The 16,722-nt window shown below is 43.3% G+C and overlaps 1 protein-coding gene across 1 annotated transcript in view; it reads left to right on the forward strand.

Annotated features, from left to right (window-relative positions):
- DUSP9 (dual specificity phosphatase 9) overlaps positions 1-8,952 on the forward strand; it is a 48,551-nt gene extending 39,599 nt beyond the window's left edge. The window contains exon 5 of the mRNA XM_040442190.1: positions 915-8,952. Coding sequence (XP_040298124.1) covers positions 915-1,219 — 305 coding nt within the window. The 3' untranslated portion in view covers positions 1,220-8,952. The remainder of the gene's footprint in view (positions 1-914) is intronic.
- Positions 8,953-16,722: the final 7,770 nt, after the last annotated feature.

The following is a 16,722-nucleotide window of genomic DNA, read 5'->3' on the forward strand; positions in this document are numbered from 1 at the left end:
TCTCATATTGATCACTTATCCTGAATATAGGCTATCAATATGAAAATCTTGGAGGAACCCTTTAATACGCCCTTCAACATTTGATATTTTTCTATGAAAGGGTGGGTTCGGTACAAGAAAACATTGATCACAAGCAATGGCAGTAGATACTATGTTTGAAGAGATCCCTGGTGTGTATCTCTCTGGGCATCTTAAGGACATGTTTGTCTGTGCATGTCCTTGAGATTGACCTTGTCTGGCTTCTTGCTGCCTCCCGGATAGGGTTACCTTAATGGATGTCCCTCCTCCCATTTTCTCCACCACTTATTGCCTTTGTCTCCGAGCTATTTTTACATCACTTCGCTCTTTACTGTTATTGGGAATGTTGCTCCACGAAGACGTGCAGGTTGTTTGATTATGATGAATGGTTTTCTGGTGGCAACTTCTCCAACGTTTCCATCTGTATATTGTCTATTCTCCTTGTAATAAAGCATTATCATGGCATTGTCTAAGAAACAATGATGTGACTGAGAACATATACTCTAGTCTATAGCTTGATAACTGTACATTATATAGCTTTCTAGTTATTCGATCAAGGTCAAAAATGAACACAAAATGGTTGCAAAATGTTCTCCTGATAATAGAGCAATGCCCTTGGGTGAATTTTGTGGTGGCTCCTGCAGTAAAGATCAATAATCATGACCTGATGATCTAGGAGGCTCAATCATCTCAAATGAAAGCACCTTAAATCAAAGCAGCAGTAGATGAAAGGGGCAAGGACAATGACTGCCTGTCTGTCTCATTATGGTCCCTAGAACACAATGAATGAGTAGGTTCTTAGAGTGGATTTTCAAAATGTCACTGAATAATTGCCAAAAGAAGAGGCCCTACTTATGTCCCATGTCTAATACTGGTTGTTTCTACTTGTCTTACAGATGAGGCAGCTTCCCACAACTGTGGGGTACTTGTGCATTGTCTGGCAGGTATCAGTCGATCAGTTACTGTCACCGTCGCCTACCTCATGCAGAAGCTCAACCTGTCCCTCAACGATGCCTACGATTTTGTTAAGCGCAAGAAAACCAATATCTCTCCCAACTTTAACTTTATGGGCCAGCTGCTGGATTTTGAGAAAAGCTTGGGACTCAGTAGCCCTGAGGACAATCGGCCATCTGGCCACACCTTCTTCACAAGTCCGTCCAGCGATGATGTCTTCGAGCTGGACTCTTTGGACTCCACGTAGGAAAATTCTTTGAGGGCTATGCTATACGTTTTAAGCTATTATCTTTTACGGGCCTAAAGTGCTCACATAGAGGGAACATCTGCCGATTCGTTGCAGACCAAAACGACGATGCTAAGTCTAATATCTAACGTAAAACTGGAAGGGGAAAAGCAATGTATTGGATGAATATTCCCAAGTCCACCATGGTGTTACTGGAGATATATCCTTCAAAGATTTTTGAAGAAGGCGATCGAAATGCAGGACAAAAAATGAGAACCAAAGCATATAAACCGAAAGATAACCTTACAGTAGACTCTTGTAGACTTCCCGAGGACCAGCATCAAAACATTGTAGCCTACACCGGTAGATGTCAGCCGGTAGACTATCAGTACTATGCTTTCCCTTCCAGCATTATATGGGTTAGTATTGTTCTATGAACTGATTCACTCTTTTTTTAATTGCTGAATTTCAGAGCGGAGGCATCAGATGTTCTAAATGAAGTCTACTCAACTGGGAATAGAAGCTCCGACCAAGAACGTATCATGTTCCTCTTTGAAATGGATCACGACAAGGACTGACTCACTTATTTTGCTTGATTGGAATGATAAATCCTGTGAATTGTGGAGTTTTAGAAAGTGAAGGAGCAGGTGGTGAATATACATGATCCATCTGGTACCCACGTACGATGATCAGACTCGGCTCTTCGCCGCACAGGAGGAGTCCAGGCCAGTCAGGCTTGGGCCTAAACATGCAAAGCCATGTGTTTCTTTTTTTGACTCTTGTACAGTATTTCTATCCTATGGCAACTTTTATAATGATGCCATTCTTCTCAGGCCCCTGGCTATTATAACTTAACAAATATAAAAAAAAAAATTATAAGAACTCAGGATTACTTCTGGCATTTAAAGACCTGATGTGGGCTGTCATGCCGTATTAGAGTATTACCTATAATCCAAAGCCCTGCAGTGCAGGATGGGAGTCATCGCTTAGGAGAGTCATGGAGTTTAGTAAGGTCCATGTGAATAAGCTTTTAAAAGATTTGACCATATCGAACAAAAGGAAACTCTAGGTAGAAGGACCACATTTATCGATGCATCTTTTTTTTTCAAAATACAGGGACCTTTTATTTTTTTTACAGAATATTTATACTTTTATGATTGCAGAGTACAGAAAAAAATGTCCAGTTCTCTCAGCTGCCTTAAGCCAGGGGTGAAGATCTCCCATGAGTGACCCCTCAAATGTCATAGCTGGCCAGTATGCATTTATAGTAGATGCGAATGTATTAATGTATCCGCAGCATATTACACAAAAATGGAGAAGGATTCCTTAGAGGGGTTTTCAAGGAGTAGAATAGTGATGAAAACCCCACGATAGGTCATTGATATTCGATCGGTGGGGTCCACGCCAACTGATCAGCTGTTGGAAGAGGCCGTAGCTCTCCTGTGATCACCGCGGACTCTTCCTAGGCCAATAATGCCCCATTCATCAGTCACATTGCCTAGGCACAGCTCAGTCCCATTCAATACCAAGCACAGCCACTATACAAAGTATGGCGCTGTGCTTGGTAAGCTGTGAGGAGCTGTAAGGACATCCTCTTCAAGCAGCTGATCAACGGAGTGCTCAGTGTCCCCAACGATCAGATATTGATGACCTATCTGCACCTTTTAACACCATGTTGTATTTGGGTCCATTATTCCAACACATGATAACATTCTGGCTGTCTGCTGTCATTATTAGGGGGAGCTTGTGAGCTGACTGCAGACTGAGTTATTATTGAGTTCAGTGTCTAATGCCATATACTTTTAAAGGAGTTGTCCTGGCAATAATAAGTATGGGTTATTTATTTTAAAAAAAATTATATTCTATATTTTAATTACCGTTCTGCTCTGTATCTCACAATCTGAAAACCGGTCACATGACCCTGTCCACTATGTAACTAAACAAGACGATCCTTCCGCCGTTGTCTTGTCCATTGCTCTCCTCTGGTCTCAGAGCATGCCAACAACTGATTTGTTTAAGGGTCAGTAGGTGGTACTGGCATTCTTCCCCTAGTCACGGCGCATGCGCTGTTTACAGAGGGCCAATAGCCTGGACTGGGGGAAAGAATCTGGCACCACCTATTGACCACCCATGCAGATAAGTAAGGTGGTGACTCTCTGGACCATAAGACACAAGAGGAGAGCAGTGGAAGTGACGTTGGCGGAAGGACCGTCTTGTGTAGTGGACGGGGTCACAGTAAATAATAAAAGGTCTATAGAAATTAAAATTACCCACCCATAATTATTTTTTCCTAGACAACCCACTTTAATAAGCTCTCCCTAGTGGTAGCTAGTGATATCTATAATTTTGGACCTGCTTAGATTTTAAAGGCAGACATTTACTTTAACTGTACGTACTTCATTTACAGCCAGGTAAGAGGAACACCTTGAAATCAAATGGGGCCAGAATTTAGGCCTTCTTAAAGGGATAACGTCCCTTTAAAAATGACAAAACAGACAGCCTTATAAAGTTCACAGCCAGCTGAAATCTGATTGGCTGCTGTGGGTCACAAAGCCCCATCTTTCTAAGTTGGTTTCCGAAGGCGAGGCCCAAGGCGCAGTGACCAATATTCACCACCCTCCTTGTAGTTTTATCGGATATTTATATATATATTTTTTCCTCTCTTTTTAGAAGCCGCATGGTTTCTGGTAACGGGTGGGGCCCGCGGGGCCACAGGACTCAATATTAAAATGACTGTTAGAATCGCTGTTTCGTCCTTTAGTGACAGTGAATGTCATCGTCTAGATGTCACATTTGATGTTGTGTGATCTTAGGACGTGAGGTCAGTAATACTGCTCTGTACGCTCATTTATTGGCCATAGGAAAGTGTAACATACAATAGGCTTCAAGGGGTTAAATTGCAATCCCTTTAAAGAGGTTTTCAAGGATTAGGGTGGAAAAAAAGGGTCTGCGTTTTTTTGTTTTTTTCAAGAAATAGCGCCACTGTTGCCCATGGGTTGTGTCTGGTATTACAGCTTATCCCCATTCTACAGTTTTTTTTCTATCCCTAGACCATGGTTTGTCTGGTTTGGAGAATTCCTTTTCACCTTTTGCGTCTACCTTGATCACCGAGTTGATCCTGCTGCTTGGGGTCCCAGGGATCAGTGGTGGGTGACCACCCCTGATAAAGGCTGGCAAATTTAGTGGGGCCGGACACCTATCTGACATATATGGGGCGTGTTCGGGCTCTGCCCAACATATGATGGATTTCAGCATGCTGATCTTTTGGTTTCACAAGAGATCAGCCACCTCCAAAGATGTCTGGCGACGGCCTACTCCCCTCTGCCCACTGAGGACACATGCATATTAGGCCAAACCGAGTGTGCATGTGTATGGGAGCAGAGTCGGGAGAGATAGCGGTCGGACAAACGAGAGTTCGGTCAACACCTATTGAAGATTGGGGGCCCCTCTCTATTAGCCAGCATAGAAGGGCAGCTAGAAAAGGGGTTATTTAAACCAGACACCCACATGTGTAAGCTACACGAAATTCTGCAGTATTAATATTATTATTCACAAAGTGCAAACTTATTTTTTGTAGAAAATAGTCAAACCAGCTTGAGCGACTTTAGTAATTTTCCCCAGTTGTGTTGGGGAACATCGAGGTTCTAGCTATAGTGTAATAACCAGTCTACAGCACTAGGATTTACGGCAGGGCCGCACGCGCAGAGTCAGTGCCGCCATATTATAGTGCCACAGGAACCCTGTCTGCTGCTATATGGTGCCTACGTGCAGCAATGGATTACAGAGGTATGAACTATGGCTTTTAATTGGCCACACAGGTTATGACTATTGAAGTTGTGAGCTCCTAGACCAGACAACCCCTTTAACCTCGCAGCAAAACTCATACACCCTGTTGGGGACGGAGCATGACACAGAACCTAAGTACTGAATCCCTGTGTTATGCTCCGTCTCCTTAGAACCTGGCCAGAGCGCTCTGGTGTGTCCCGGCCGGGAGGTGTCGGCAAGATGAGACAACCCCTTTAAGTATGTGGCTCATCATTTTAAGGGGTATTTAATTGTAGAAATATTAGATCGGTGGGGGTCCCACCAACAGTCATGAGAACAGGAACACCAAAACCCGTGAGGCCCCAGATATGAACTGAGTATCAGGTACGGCTTGTACACTGCTTCTACATGTATCTCTGCCGGAGATAACCCAGTACAGTGCTTGCTACTCCCAACAAGATGAATATAGAGTAGTAGTGGGCATGCTCAACCTGCCATTCCATTCATTTCAAGAGTAGTCCCACAGTAGTGGGAGTAACTCCCATACAAAATGAATAGAGAGTAGTAGGTATGCTCAACCTGCCACTCCATCATTTCAGGGGAACTCCCACCGGTAGAGAGAGTAATTCCCATAGAGATGAATGGACAGGTAGTGGCCATGCTCAACCTGCCGCTCCATTTATTTCAAGGGGAGTCCCACCGCTAGTGGAAGTAACTCCTATAGAGATGAATGTAGTGGTAGTTGACATGCTTAACCTGCCGCTCCGTTCATTTTAAGAGGAGTCCCACCGCTAGTGGGAGTAACTCCCATAGAGATGAATGGAGCGGTAGTGGGCATGCTCAACCTGCCACTCCATTCATTTCAAGGGGAACTCCCACCATTAGTGGGAGTAACTCCCATAGAGATGAATGGAGCGGTAGTGGGCATGCTCAACCTGCCACTCCATTCATTTCGGGAGGAGTACCACTGGTAGTGGGAGTAATTCCCATAGAGATGAATGGAGAGGTAGTGGGCATGCTCAACCTGCCACTCCATTCATTTCAAGGGGAGTCCCACCATTAGTGGGAGTAGCTCCCATAGAGATGAATGGAGTGGTAGTTGGCATGCTCAACCTGCCACTCCGTTCATTTCAAGGGGATTCCCACCGCTAGTGGGAGTAACTCCCATAGAGATGAATAGAGGGGTAGTGGGCTAGCGCAACCTGCCACTCCGTTCATTTCAGGAGGAGTCCCACTGGTAGTGGGAGGAACTCTTATAGAGATAAATAGAGCGGTAGTGGGCATGCTCAACCTGCCGCTCCATCATTTCAGGAGGAGTCCCATCGGTAGAGGCAGTAACTCCCATAGAGATGAATAGAGCGGTAGTGAGCATGCTCAACCTGCCGCTCCATCATTTCAGGGGGAGTCCCATCGGTAGAGGCAGTAACTCCCATAGAGATGAATAGAGCGGTAGTGGGCATGCTCAACCTGCCACTCCATTCATTTCAAGGGGAACTCCCACCATTAGCGGGAGTAACTCCCATAGAGATAAATGGAGCGGTACTGGGTATGCTCAACCTGCTACTCCATTTATTTCAGGGGGAGTCCCAGTGGGAGTGCCATCAGTAGGAACTAATAGTTATGCCCTTTCTTGTGGATAGGGGATAGCTTGCTACAACCGGAATACCCCTTTAATGGTCCTCTTTTAAATGAATAAAGCCTTAATTATAAAACCACTTGCTGGCACATGGATATTACAGATGACTATTGGATCATTGAATCCCATGTACTTGAAAAAAAATAGCTTGTTACAAAGACTTAATGTTCTTATGCTCAAAAAGTGAGGCAGACACAGTCAGCGGTGACACAATGCTGCGGAGTCACCTGACAGCGCTGCAGATGTCCTCAATGAGTCACAGACATTAAACATTCCCTTATTTTCAACTTCTGTGCATTGTAGGCAATAACCAAAGATAAAACGTTTGAGCTGAATAATCCCATCCCCCGCCATCGGACCTTGACAAATCTATCCTTTTAAGCATGAGATTTACAGTATATTCTTTTTATTTGATGAGGTAAAGGACCAGTCATAGTTTAATGCAGTCAACACATTAGGCTGAGCCGAGGACTGGGAACAAATAATCATGCGATCAGTCATCCTCGATAATTGACCTGGGTAAAGGTGCTACTGTTCACCCGACAAATCAGAAAAACGCTCATTTGTCGGCTGATCGCATCTTTCATGAGGTCCTAAAATCGTTGTTGGTGGCCAGCACATTGCCCTGTGCATTTGAAAAATGAATGGGGGGCGAATGATCGCCATTACAATCATTCGTACCCCTTTCACTTGGCATCGGGCCATGTGAAAGGCACGTTACATGAGCACCAAGAGAATTGGATACGGTCGATCGGTGCTCATTTTTGGACCAGCATCTGTCCATGTAAGACTGCCCTTAGATTATTTCTTAAGCCATTTATGAAGCTGTCTGCAGAAGATGTGGAGCAAAGACAACCTAAACCAGCTCATGGAGGCAGCCAGAAATTTTGACTTGAGCTTTTTCTGTGTCTGCTAAAGAGATTCAGATGTTAATTTTGGATTCTGGATTCTGACACCAGCTACGGGGGAGGTGGGAGGTGGAAATGACCCAATATGACATCATCTATGGCACCAAGACAAAAGCAATATCAGTCAATCAATGTCATACAAAACTAGGTGGACCAGTAATGGACATGTTTGGAAGATCAGTGATCAGCTGAAGGGTGCTGTCAAAGCTGACTGCTTGCCCTAAGCTACAAATGACAGGACATTACCTAATTCGGCCAATTCTGCCTGGTTGAATTGGACAGTTGGTGCTATCTTACTTGGCTTTTTGTCCATAGAGCTATACAGTGAAGTGGCTAACCAATTAAGTCATACGAGACATTAAAATCTTCTCAGTAGGGGGTTTGGTTGAGGTTGGAAGACACTCTTGGTTGTCCATTCTTGGATGGTGGTTAGATTTTGTTTGATCTTTACAATCTACTGTTTGAACACCAAAGTAAGTGATGTCAGAGATCAGCTAACCTCAGCTGCTCTTGGCGCACCTTGGAGGGTGAACCACAAGTTGTGGTCAATATTATCATCTAGTAGTTGACACCAATCGGAAACCCTTCTGCCTCTAAAGGAATGTATGTTTGGACAGTAGGAATGTGCAAACTAATGGTGGAATTGGTGGTGTCAGAACAAGTTTCAGCAGTATGGACTTAAAATGGCCATAAATTGTAGCCCAATATGACCAGAAGCCTCAGTCATCACCTAACAGCAAATGATCAGATGGTGGACAATGTGGACAGATGATCAGATCTATCTACAAAAGTATGACTTCCAAAACTACTATAATATTTCAGAATGTTACTTCACCAGTATTTTTTTCCAGCAGTTTTGTTGATGTTGACAAATGGTGGTGGACCCTTCCTATAATGTCAATTACAAAAGAGCCTGGTGTAATGTAGGGTTCTCAGTATTAGGTCTTTCATCCAGGTGCTCTGGTGGGAACGAGATGCTGTACACTGAAGTTTTCATCCCACCTCCTGTTCTCCCAAGTAATTTCACTTTGACCATGAGAAGGTGAGGAGCAGAGATGAGCGAATTTCCTGTTTCCGGTTTCCGTTATGCAGGAGAGGACTCCCCTGCATAACGGAAACGGAACAGATCCGTTTTGCAGCTCTAAAGGCATTCCGTTATGCATTCCGTCATAGAATTGCGTTATGGTCCGTGGTAACGGACTCCATAACACAATTTACATTTTACCAGTAAACGAAGCGTGAACGAATTTTAAAATATGAAATTCGCTCATCTCTAGTGAGGAGCTGAGAAAGTCCCTTCTTTGAGCTATCACAATAACCGTCTAGGAGGGAAGATGGAACAATGTATTATGCAAGTACGGGGAAATGTCTTTTTAATTAATGACTTGTATATTCATTATTTGTTGTACGATTTTTCAGTAAAATAAATTGCACCTTTTTTCTAACTCTGCACAGTCATTTATTATAAATTGTGCATAAATACTCTCACTAGCTTTGGAGTCTACCAATAATAGAAGGGATTGCTGTGTAGGGTATCAGGACCCATCAACAGGCATAAGATGTTTTATGATAGACTGCAGACAAGAAACATATCTGCACCCTGCTTCTGGCATTTGAGGTGTCTCAAGCCCAATGGCTGGGAGAAGAGGTCTTCATGGAGCATGGAGAGACTGAGATATCAGCACATACAATATAAATGTTCCAGTAGATAATCTAAGTCAAGGAAAACAATCATGTTTGGTCATTGAGGATAACCCTTGACAGGCACAAAGGCTGAATTTCTAGTAGACATGAAGGAACAATCTGGGGAAGCCTCTGAAAGAAGCTCCTGTTATGGGCATTAAAGGGAGCACCGGAGGAAGGCTGAGTTGAGAACCTGGTAGGGTAATGGGAGCATTTCATATAGACAATGAAGTAACACCTGGTATAAGAACTGGAGGTAGCACCTGCTATAGACACTGAATGAGATACTTGGTATATACACTGAAAGGATCATCTGGTATAGACAATGAAGAGAGCACTTGCTATAGAAACTGAAGGAATCAACTGGTATCGACTCTGAAGGAAGCACCTGTTATAGGCATTGGAGGGATCACCTGTATAGTCACTGAAGGGATTACCTGCGGATAACACTAAAGGGAGGAACTGATATAGGCACTGATTGGAGCATCTGATATAGGAACTGAAGGGAGTTCCAGGAGAAGGAAGCACCTGGTAAAGTCAATGGATGGGGCACCTGATATAGAGAGTAAATAGAAACTAAAGGGAGCACCTGGTATAAGCGCTGAAGGGAGCAGCAGATATAGGCACTGAAGGCAGCCCCTGGTATAGACACTGAAGGCAGCCCCTGGTATAGACACTGAAGGCAGCCCCTGGTATACAGGGAGTGCAGAATTATTAGGCAAGTTGTATTTTTGAGGATTAATTTTATTATTGAACAACAACCATGTTCTCAATGAACCCAAAAATTAATTAAAACATTAATATCAAAGCTGAATATTTTTGGAAGTAGTTTTTAGTTTGTTTTTAGTTTTAGCTATTTTAGGGGGATATCTGTGTGTGCAGGTGACTATAACTGTGCATAATTATTAGGCAACTTAACAAAAAACAAATATATACCCATTTCAATTATTTATTTTTACCAGTGAAACCAATATAACATCTCAACATTCACAAATATACATTTCTGACATTCAAAAACAAAACAAAAACAAATCAGTGACCAATATAGCCACCTTTCTTTGCAAGGACACTCAAAAGCCTGCCATCCATGGATTCTGTCAGTGTTTTGATCTGTTCACCATCAACATTGCGTGCAGCAACAACCACAGCCTCCCAGACACTGTTCAGAGAGGTGTACTGTTTTCCCTCCTTGTAAATCTCACATTTGATGATGGACCACAGGTTCTCAATGGGGTTCAGATCAGGTGAACAAGGAGGCCATGTCATTAGATTTTCTTCTTTTATACCCTTTCTTGCCAGCCACGCTGTGGAGTACTTGGACGCGTGTGATGGAGCATTGTCCTGCATGAAAATCATGTTTTTCTTGAAGGATGCAGACTTCTTCCTGTACCACTGCTTGAAGAAGGTGTCTTCCAGAAACTGCCAGTAGGACTGGGAGTTGAGCTTGACTCCATCCTCAACCCGAAAAGGCCCCACAAGCTCTTCTTTGATGATACCAGCCCAAACCAGTACTCCACCTCCACCTTGCTGGCGTCTGAGTCGGACTGGAGCTCTCTGCCCTTTACCAATCCAGCCACGGGCCCATCCATCTGGCCCATCAAGACTCACTCTCATTTCATCAGTCCATAAAACCTTAGAAAAATCAGTCTTGAGATATTTCTTGGCCCAGTCTTGACGTTTCAGCTTGTGTGTCTTGTTCAGTGGTGGTCGTCTTTCAGCCTTTCTTACCTTGGCCATGTCTCTGAGTATTGCACACCTTGTGCTTTTGGGCACTCCAGTGATGTTGCAGCTCTGAAATATGGCCAAACTGGTGGCAAGTGGCATCTTGGCAGCTGCACGCTTGACTTTTCTCAGTTCATGGGCAGTTATTTTGCGCCTTGGTTTTTCCACACACTTCTTGCGACCCTGTTGACTATTTTGAATGAAACGCTTGATTGTTCGATGATCACGCTTCAGAAGCTTTGCAATTTTAAGAGTGCTGCATCCCTCTGCAAGATATCTCACTATTTTTGACTTTTCTGAGCCTGTCAAGTCCTTCTTTTGACCCATTTTGCCAAAGGAAAGGAAGTTGCCTAATAATTATGCACACCTAATATAGGGTGTTGATGTCATTAGACCACACCCCTTCTCATTACAGACATGCACATTACCTAATATGCTTAATTGGTAGTAGGCTTTTGAGCCTATACAGCTTGGAGTAAGACAACATGCATAAAGAGGATGATGTGGTCAAAATACTCATTTGCCTAATAATTCTGCACGCAGTGTAGACACTGAAGGCACCCCCTGATATAGACACTGAAGGCAGCCCCTGATATAGACACTGAAGGCACCCCTTGGTATAGGCACTGAAGGGTGCACCTGGTATAGAGAATGAAAGGAACTCCTGGTATAGGCACTGATAAGATCACTACACTGAAGTGATCACCTTTGGAGACTCTGGAGGGATCATTTGTATAGGCACTGAAGTGATCACCTGTATAGGCACTGAAGGGGTCATTTGGTATAGAACTTAAGGGATTACCTGGGGGAGACTCCGAAGGGATTATCTCTGTAGGCACTAAAGGGATCACTTGGTATAGAACTGAAGAGATCGGAGACTTTGATGAGAGCACACGATAAAAGCTCTGAATGGAGCATCTCATATAGATGAATGGATCACCTGGGACAGAGACACCAAAAGGGGTGCAGTTATTACCTGTCCATGCTATTTGTATTTTGTAGAAATATCTACAACTGAGCATAATGTTTTTATAGTTGTACTTATTAGTTCTGTATCACACATACCAGTGATCTATTCATAGTCAAACACATTTAATGGCAGTATTTTAGGACTGTGGACATGACCATCATTTATTCCATGATCTACCATTTACTGCCTTTAAAACCATAAGAGAAGCCATCAGATATATTGTTTTTTCCTTTCCAACAATGACTTTTTTTACTTGCCGACATTCTTCTTTCTGTTAAATATTTTCCTCAGTTCCATCTGTTTCTAATGTAATGCTGATCTCTGACAGTGGAGCATATTAGCATTTTCTTGATTTGGTGCCTCATGATGATTTGCAAATCTTTACTTCTCTAAAATAACATCAGTAAATAGCAAAGACTTGTCATCAGAAAGCAGTCATATCTGTAAGTCACCGCACAGCAAGGATTTGTGACTGGAGACTTGGATTGATTTGTGAGGCTACATCCATTGTCCAGCTACAACCAGATCTTCATGTTTCACCTTCATTGGATCTTCTCAAGATGTTCTAGTCAACCCATTGTAGAAAGTCCTTTTTTTTCCCAATGATATGCCTAACATAAAGACAGGTTTTGCCAGTGCTATTACATGCATCGATCTCCTCCACAGCATGGGGAGGAGCGATTGTCATTCCATTACTCGTTCCCATGCTGTATAGTGGTTTGCCGGCAGCAGATCGTGATTAGACACCATGATCTGCCGCAGGCAAACGATAATTTTTTAACATGTAAAAAGATTTGGATTGCCCGATGAACGAGCGTTTGCTCGTTCATCGGGCAATTGGTGGCAGTATTACACTGCCACATGATCACTAAGGAGCGTTCATACGAACACTGGTTAGCGAAAAATCGGCAGGTGTAATACAAGCTACTTATTCCTACATCTGCCATAAATGTAATGCAATACCAATAAGATGGAAGCCTTTATTATTTCAGTGCCAGTGTGCCAACCAATACCATCCAGTCTGCATCCCTTAGGGGGGCCAGGTCTTAATGATGACCATCCTCATCTTTTGTTGGCTTTACTTCTTCCAAATCATCCTTCAAAGTCTCCATGTCGTAGATAAGTCAGCAAGATGTAGAGAGAAGAGGAGCTGGATGTTCCTCATGACATATTCTCATCAATATTAGATGATGTGGAAAAGGAGGAAAAGCAGATGGCAGAAGAAGGGCTCCCACCTGAAGGTCAGGAGAGCGCTGGGGTTAGAGAAGTGGGTATGCCAGAGCTGATTAATATTCTGTATTAACTGTCAAATAACCTGCAGGAGATTGCAGGCAAGAACAGCAATAATATGCATATTGTCCGTCCCCCCCCCCCCCGTCCCCCCACCTAACCAGCCAAACCCCAGACCAACAACAGCCCCTGTTTAAAGGTGCCACACACCCATTAACAATGAAGAAGAACTATACAGTGCAGTCCTCATTATTAAATGAAAGGCAGCTGCGGGCTAATTGGCCTTGTGGTTCCTCATCGCAGCACAGCAGCTCCGTGTGGCCATACCCTAAGGCAGAGTGGCTTAGGTATACCTGATTTATAGTGATTCGTGACAAATTAATTAATAACGAATCAAATTTCTTGGCTAACTTCGGAGAAGTTGCCAAATGGAATTTTTCGAAACTTCGCTCATCTCTAGTAATGATGGTCGACCATCAGTTTGAAAAGTTGAGCAATTTCTAAATTTTACCACCAAAAAGTGGAGTATAAAGCTTCATGCACAAGACACAGGATCAATAGGCACTACATGTGATGCCACATGGTGCACCAAATTACACAGAAACTTAGGTAGAGCTTGATGGACAAACATCTTCCAGTTTTGAAAGGTTGGCCAATATGGAATGAGAGCCTCAGATACCGTAAGACAGAACTTCAGGAAAATGAATCCACTATGTTTGTCCATAGTCCTTTCATTAGTATACAGGCGTAGTGAAGTTTTGTGATGAGCGATGAGTTCCCTGGAAGTGGATAGGATGACATAATGCTCAATATCTGTACAGACGAGGAACCAAATCACAGCCTTCACACAGTGAGCAGAGCTGTAGGCTCTTTGGACTTCCGTTCCCATGGACTCCTTTCCCTCAGCCCTCAGCAACATCCTGCAAGCTGCTTCCGGGGAAGGCTTTCCTGCTCATAAAGGGGAAGTGTAGCTTCCTGATATGCCACTGATAAGCGCTTCTAGTATATTGACTAACATGGAGCCTGACATATTAACTATTTCCAGGCAACACCATTTAACAATAGGACAATCTCTGTCTGTGGTTCTTGTTCATAACTAAGTGAAATTAAGGTGGACAATTCTATAGACAATTCTATCGATGCACTTATAGCTGCCATTTTGAAGATGAATTTTACAGACTGACCTTTAATGGTGGGATCAGACTTTACCACAGTACAATAGGATTCTCCAATGGGCAGTCCAGCCCTGGGCCAGTGGAATCCCCCACCGCCTACAAGCTGCGGGCAATGGTTTACTGTAACCACCAGACAACATTCTTAGAGCTAACTCCATGTGTGGTACCATGTGTTCATACCAAATTATCACAGGTCCTTGCTGAACATCTGGACATCTCCAAAACAATGTGCACTAATATGGAGTTGGTTTCTCTTAGCTTAGATTTAGAATGTAACAGCTGGACTTTACATCCATTTAGCCATAAGAGCTTTAATGAAGTTGACTACTGATGTTGGATGACGAGTCCTGGCCCACAGCACTTCAAATTCATCTCGTGGGAAATTGTTCTGGTCCTGAGCAGGCCACTGTGCATTAGACTCAAGCATTCTTTGTAGTTGATCTTCTCTTGAACCAGGTTCATGCAGTCACTCAGAATTTGGTAAGTTGACTTGTTGGAAAGGTGCCTTCCTATGATGGAAACCATTGAGGTCTTCAGAAGGACTCATTCTACTTGTAATGTTTGTTGATGGGTTACAGACAGAGTGGGGATGGTGATTCTTATTAAAACTTAACTTTTAATTCATTTGATAGAATAAAGTCCCTAGATATTTTTATTTGATAACAAAAAAAGTGCATAATAACACAAAAGATAGTGAATAACGTGGTGCACGGCGGCACCTAAGATAACCGGTAGTCCTACCGTTTTGCTGGAGCCCTCCGGTTTGTATAGATATTCAGTAGATGTGGTATTACTGAAGAAAGAGTTTGTGCTGGACGGGGGTATTGGTGGGTTCTGGGTCCCTAGACAACCCTATGATGTGGGTGCTAGCGTGACCCTAGCGTCCTAATCACGGAGCACCCGTTCTAATAAGAACGACCCCGTCCGGAACCTTGCCCTTTTGCTACTTGGCCTTATTGTGCCCTAGTGCAGCTAATCCCTACACGCATGTTTCGTGTCATAACTCATCAGGGGAATATTGAGCACATACAGGGGGGCTATACAATAACGTATGGTGCTGGTACCCGTAAATCAGTGATCAACACACACAGTTATCAAAAATGACAAAAAAGACATATTGATATCTTACAGGTGGTAGCCCCTATTTTAGGCTCTACACATGTATCAGGGCTCAGTACGTACCTAGGGATGAGAAGGCAGTGTTGAATGGGCAGCCTAGTGATGATGAGCGCAGCGATGTATCCTGAGGCTATGATATCGCTCATGAATAGGGATCCTATCATCACTAGGCTGCCCATTCAACACTGCCTTCTCATCCCTAGGTACGTACTGAGCCCTGATACATGTGTAGAGCCTGAAATAGGGGCTACCACCTGTAAGATATCAATGTGTCTTTTTTGTCATTTTTGATAACTGTGTGTGTTGATCACTGATTTACGGGTACCAACACCATACGTTATTGTATTGCCCCCCTGTATGTGTTCAATATTCCCCTTATGAGTTATGACACGAAACATGCGTGTAGGGATTAGCTGCACTAGGGCACAATAGGGCCAAGTAGCAAAAGGGCAAGGTTCCGGAAGGGGTCGTTCTTATTAGAACGGGTGCTCCGTGATTAGGACGCTAGGGTCACGCTAGCACCCACATCATAGGGTTGTCTAGGGACCCAGAACCCACCAATACCCCCGTCTAGCACTAACTGCTCTTTCTTCAGTAATACCACATCTACTGAATATCTATACAAACCGAAGGACTCCAGCAAAACGGTAGGACTACCGGTTATCTTAGGTGCCGCCGTGCACCACGTTATTCACTATCTTTTGTGTTATTATGCACTTTTTTTGTTATCAAATAAAAATATCTAGGGGCTTTATTCTATCAAATGAATTAAAAGTTAAGTTTTAATAAGAATCACCATCCCCACTCTGTCTGTAATCTTAATTATAGGTGATCAAGTCATCAATTAACATATAGCTTTCCTCTATTTGTTGATGGGTTGTCCAAATACTTTTACCCCTGTGGTTGATTTTGTTCTTAGATTACGTTGATCCAAGCCTCAGAAATCCAGGATGACCAAAGTCTTAAATTTCCTGATGACCGTAACTTATTAAGTATGAATTAGTTGTCCTTAAATCTACTCTAAAGCGGGTTAAATGGAAAGGATATGCTCATTTCCTTCCCACAATATATTTTTGCAGTCAAAGCAACAGAATTATTACCCTCCCTGATCACTTGTCGCCATGTGTGCAGATGACTCGGGTTAACAACAATCATTGTTTCCTAGTCTCGTAGACCTGGCTGACCCTGCCGTACACTTTGCTCTTCCATATCCTCCTGTGGAGCTCTATATGATTTTTTTTGCCCTGTAGCTACATACAGTATTAATGGCAGAAGTACTCGGAGCCTTCCGGCATGAGATGGACAAGTCCGGCTTC

The sequence above is a fragment of the Bufo bufo genome, chromosome 8 (genome assembly GCF_905171765.1).
Source record: "Bufo bufo chromosome 8, aBufBuf1.1, whole genome shotgun sequence".
NCBI lineage: Eukaryota > Metazoa > Chordata > Amphibia > Anura > Bufonidae > Bufo > Bufo bufo.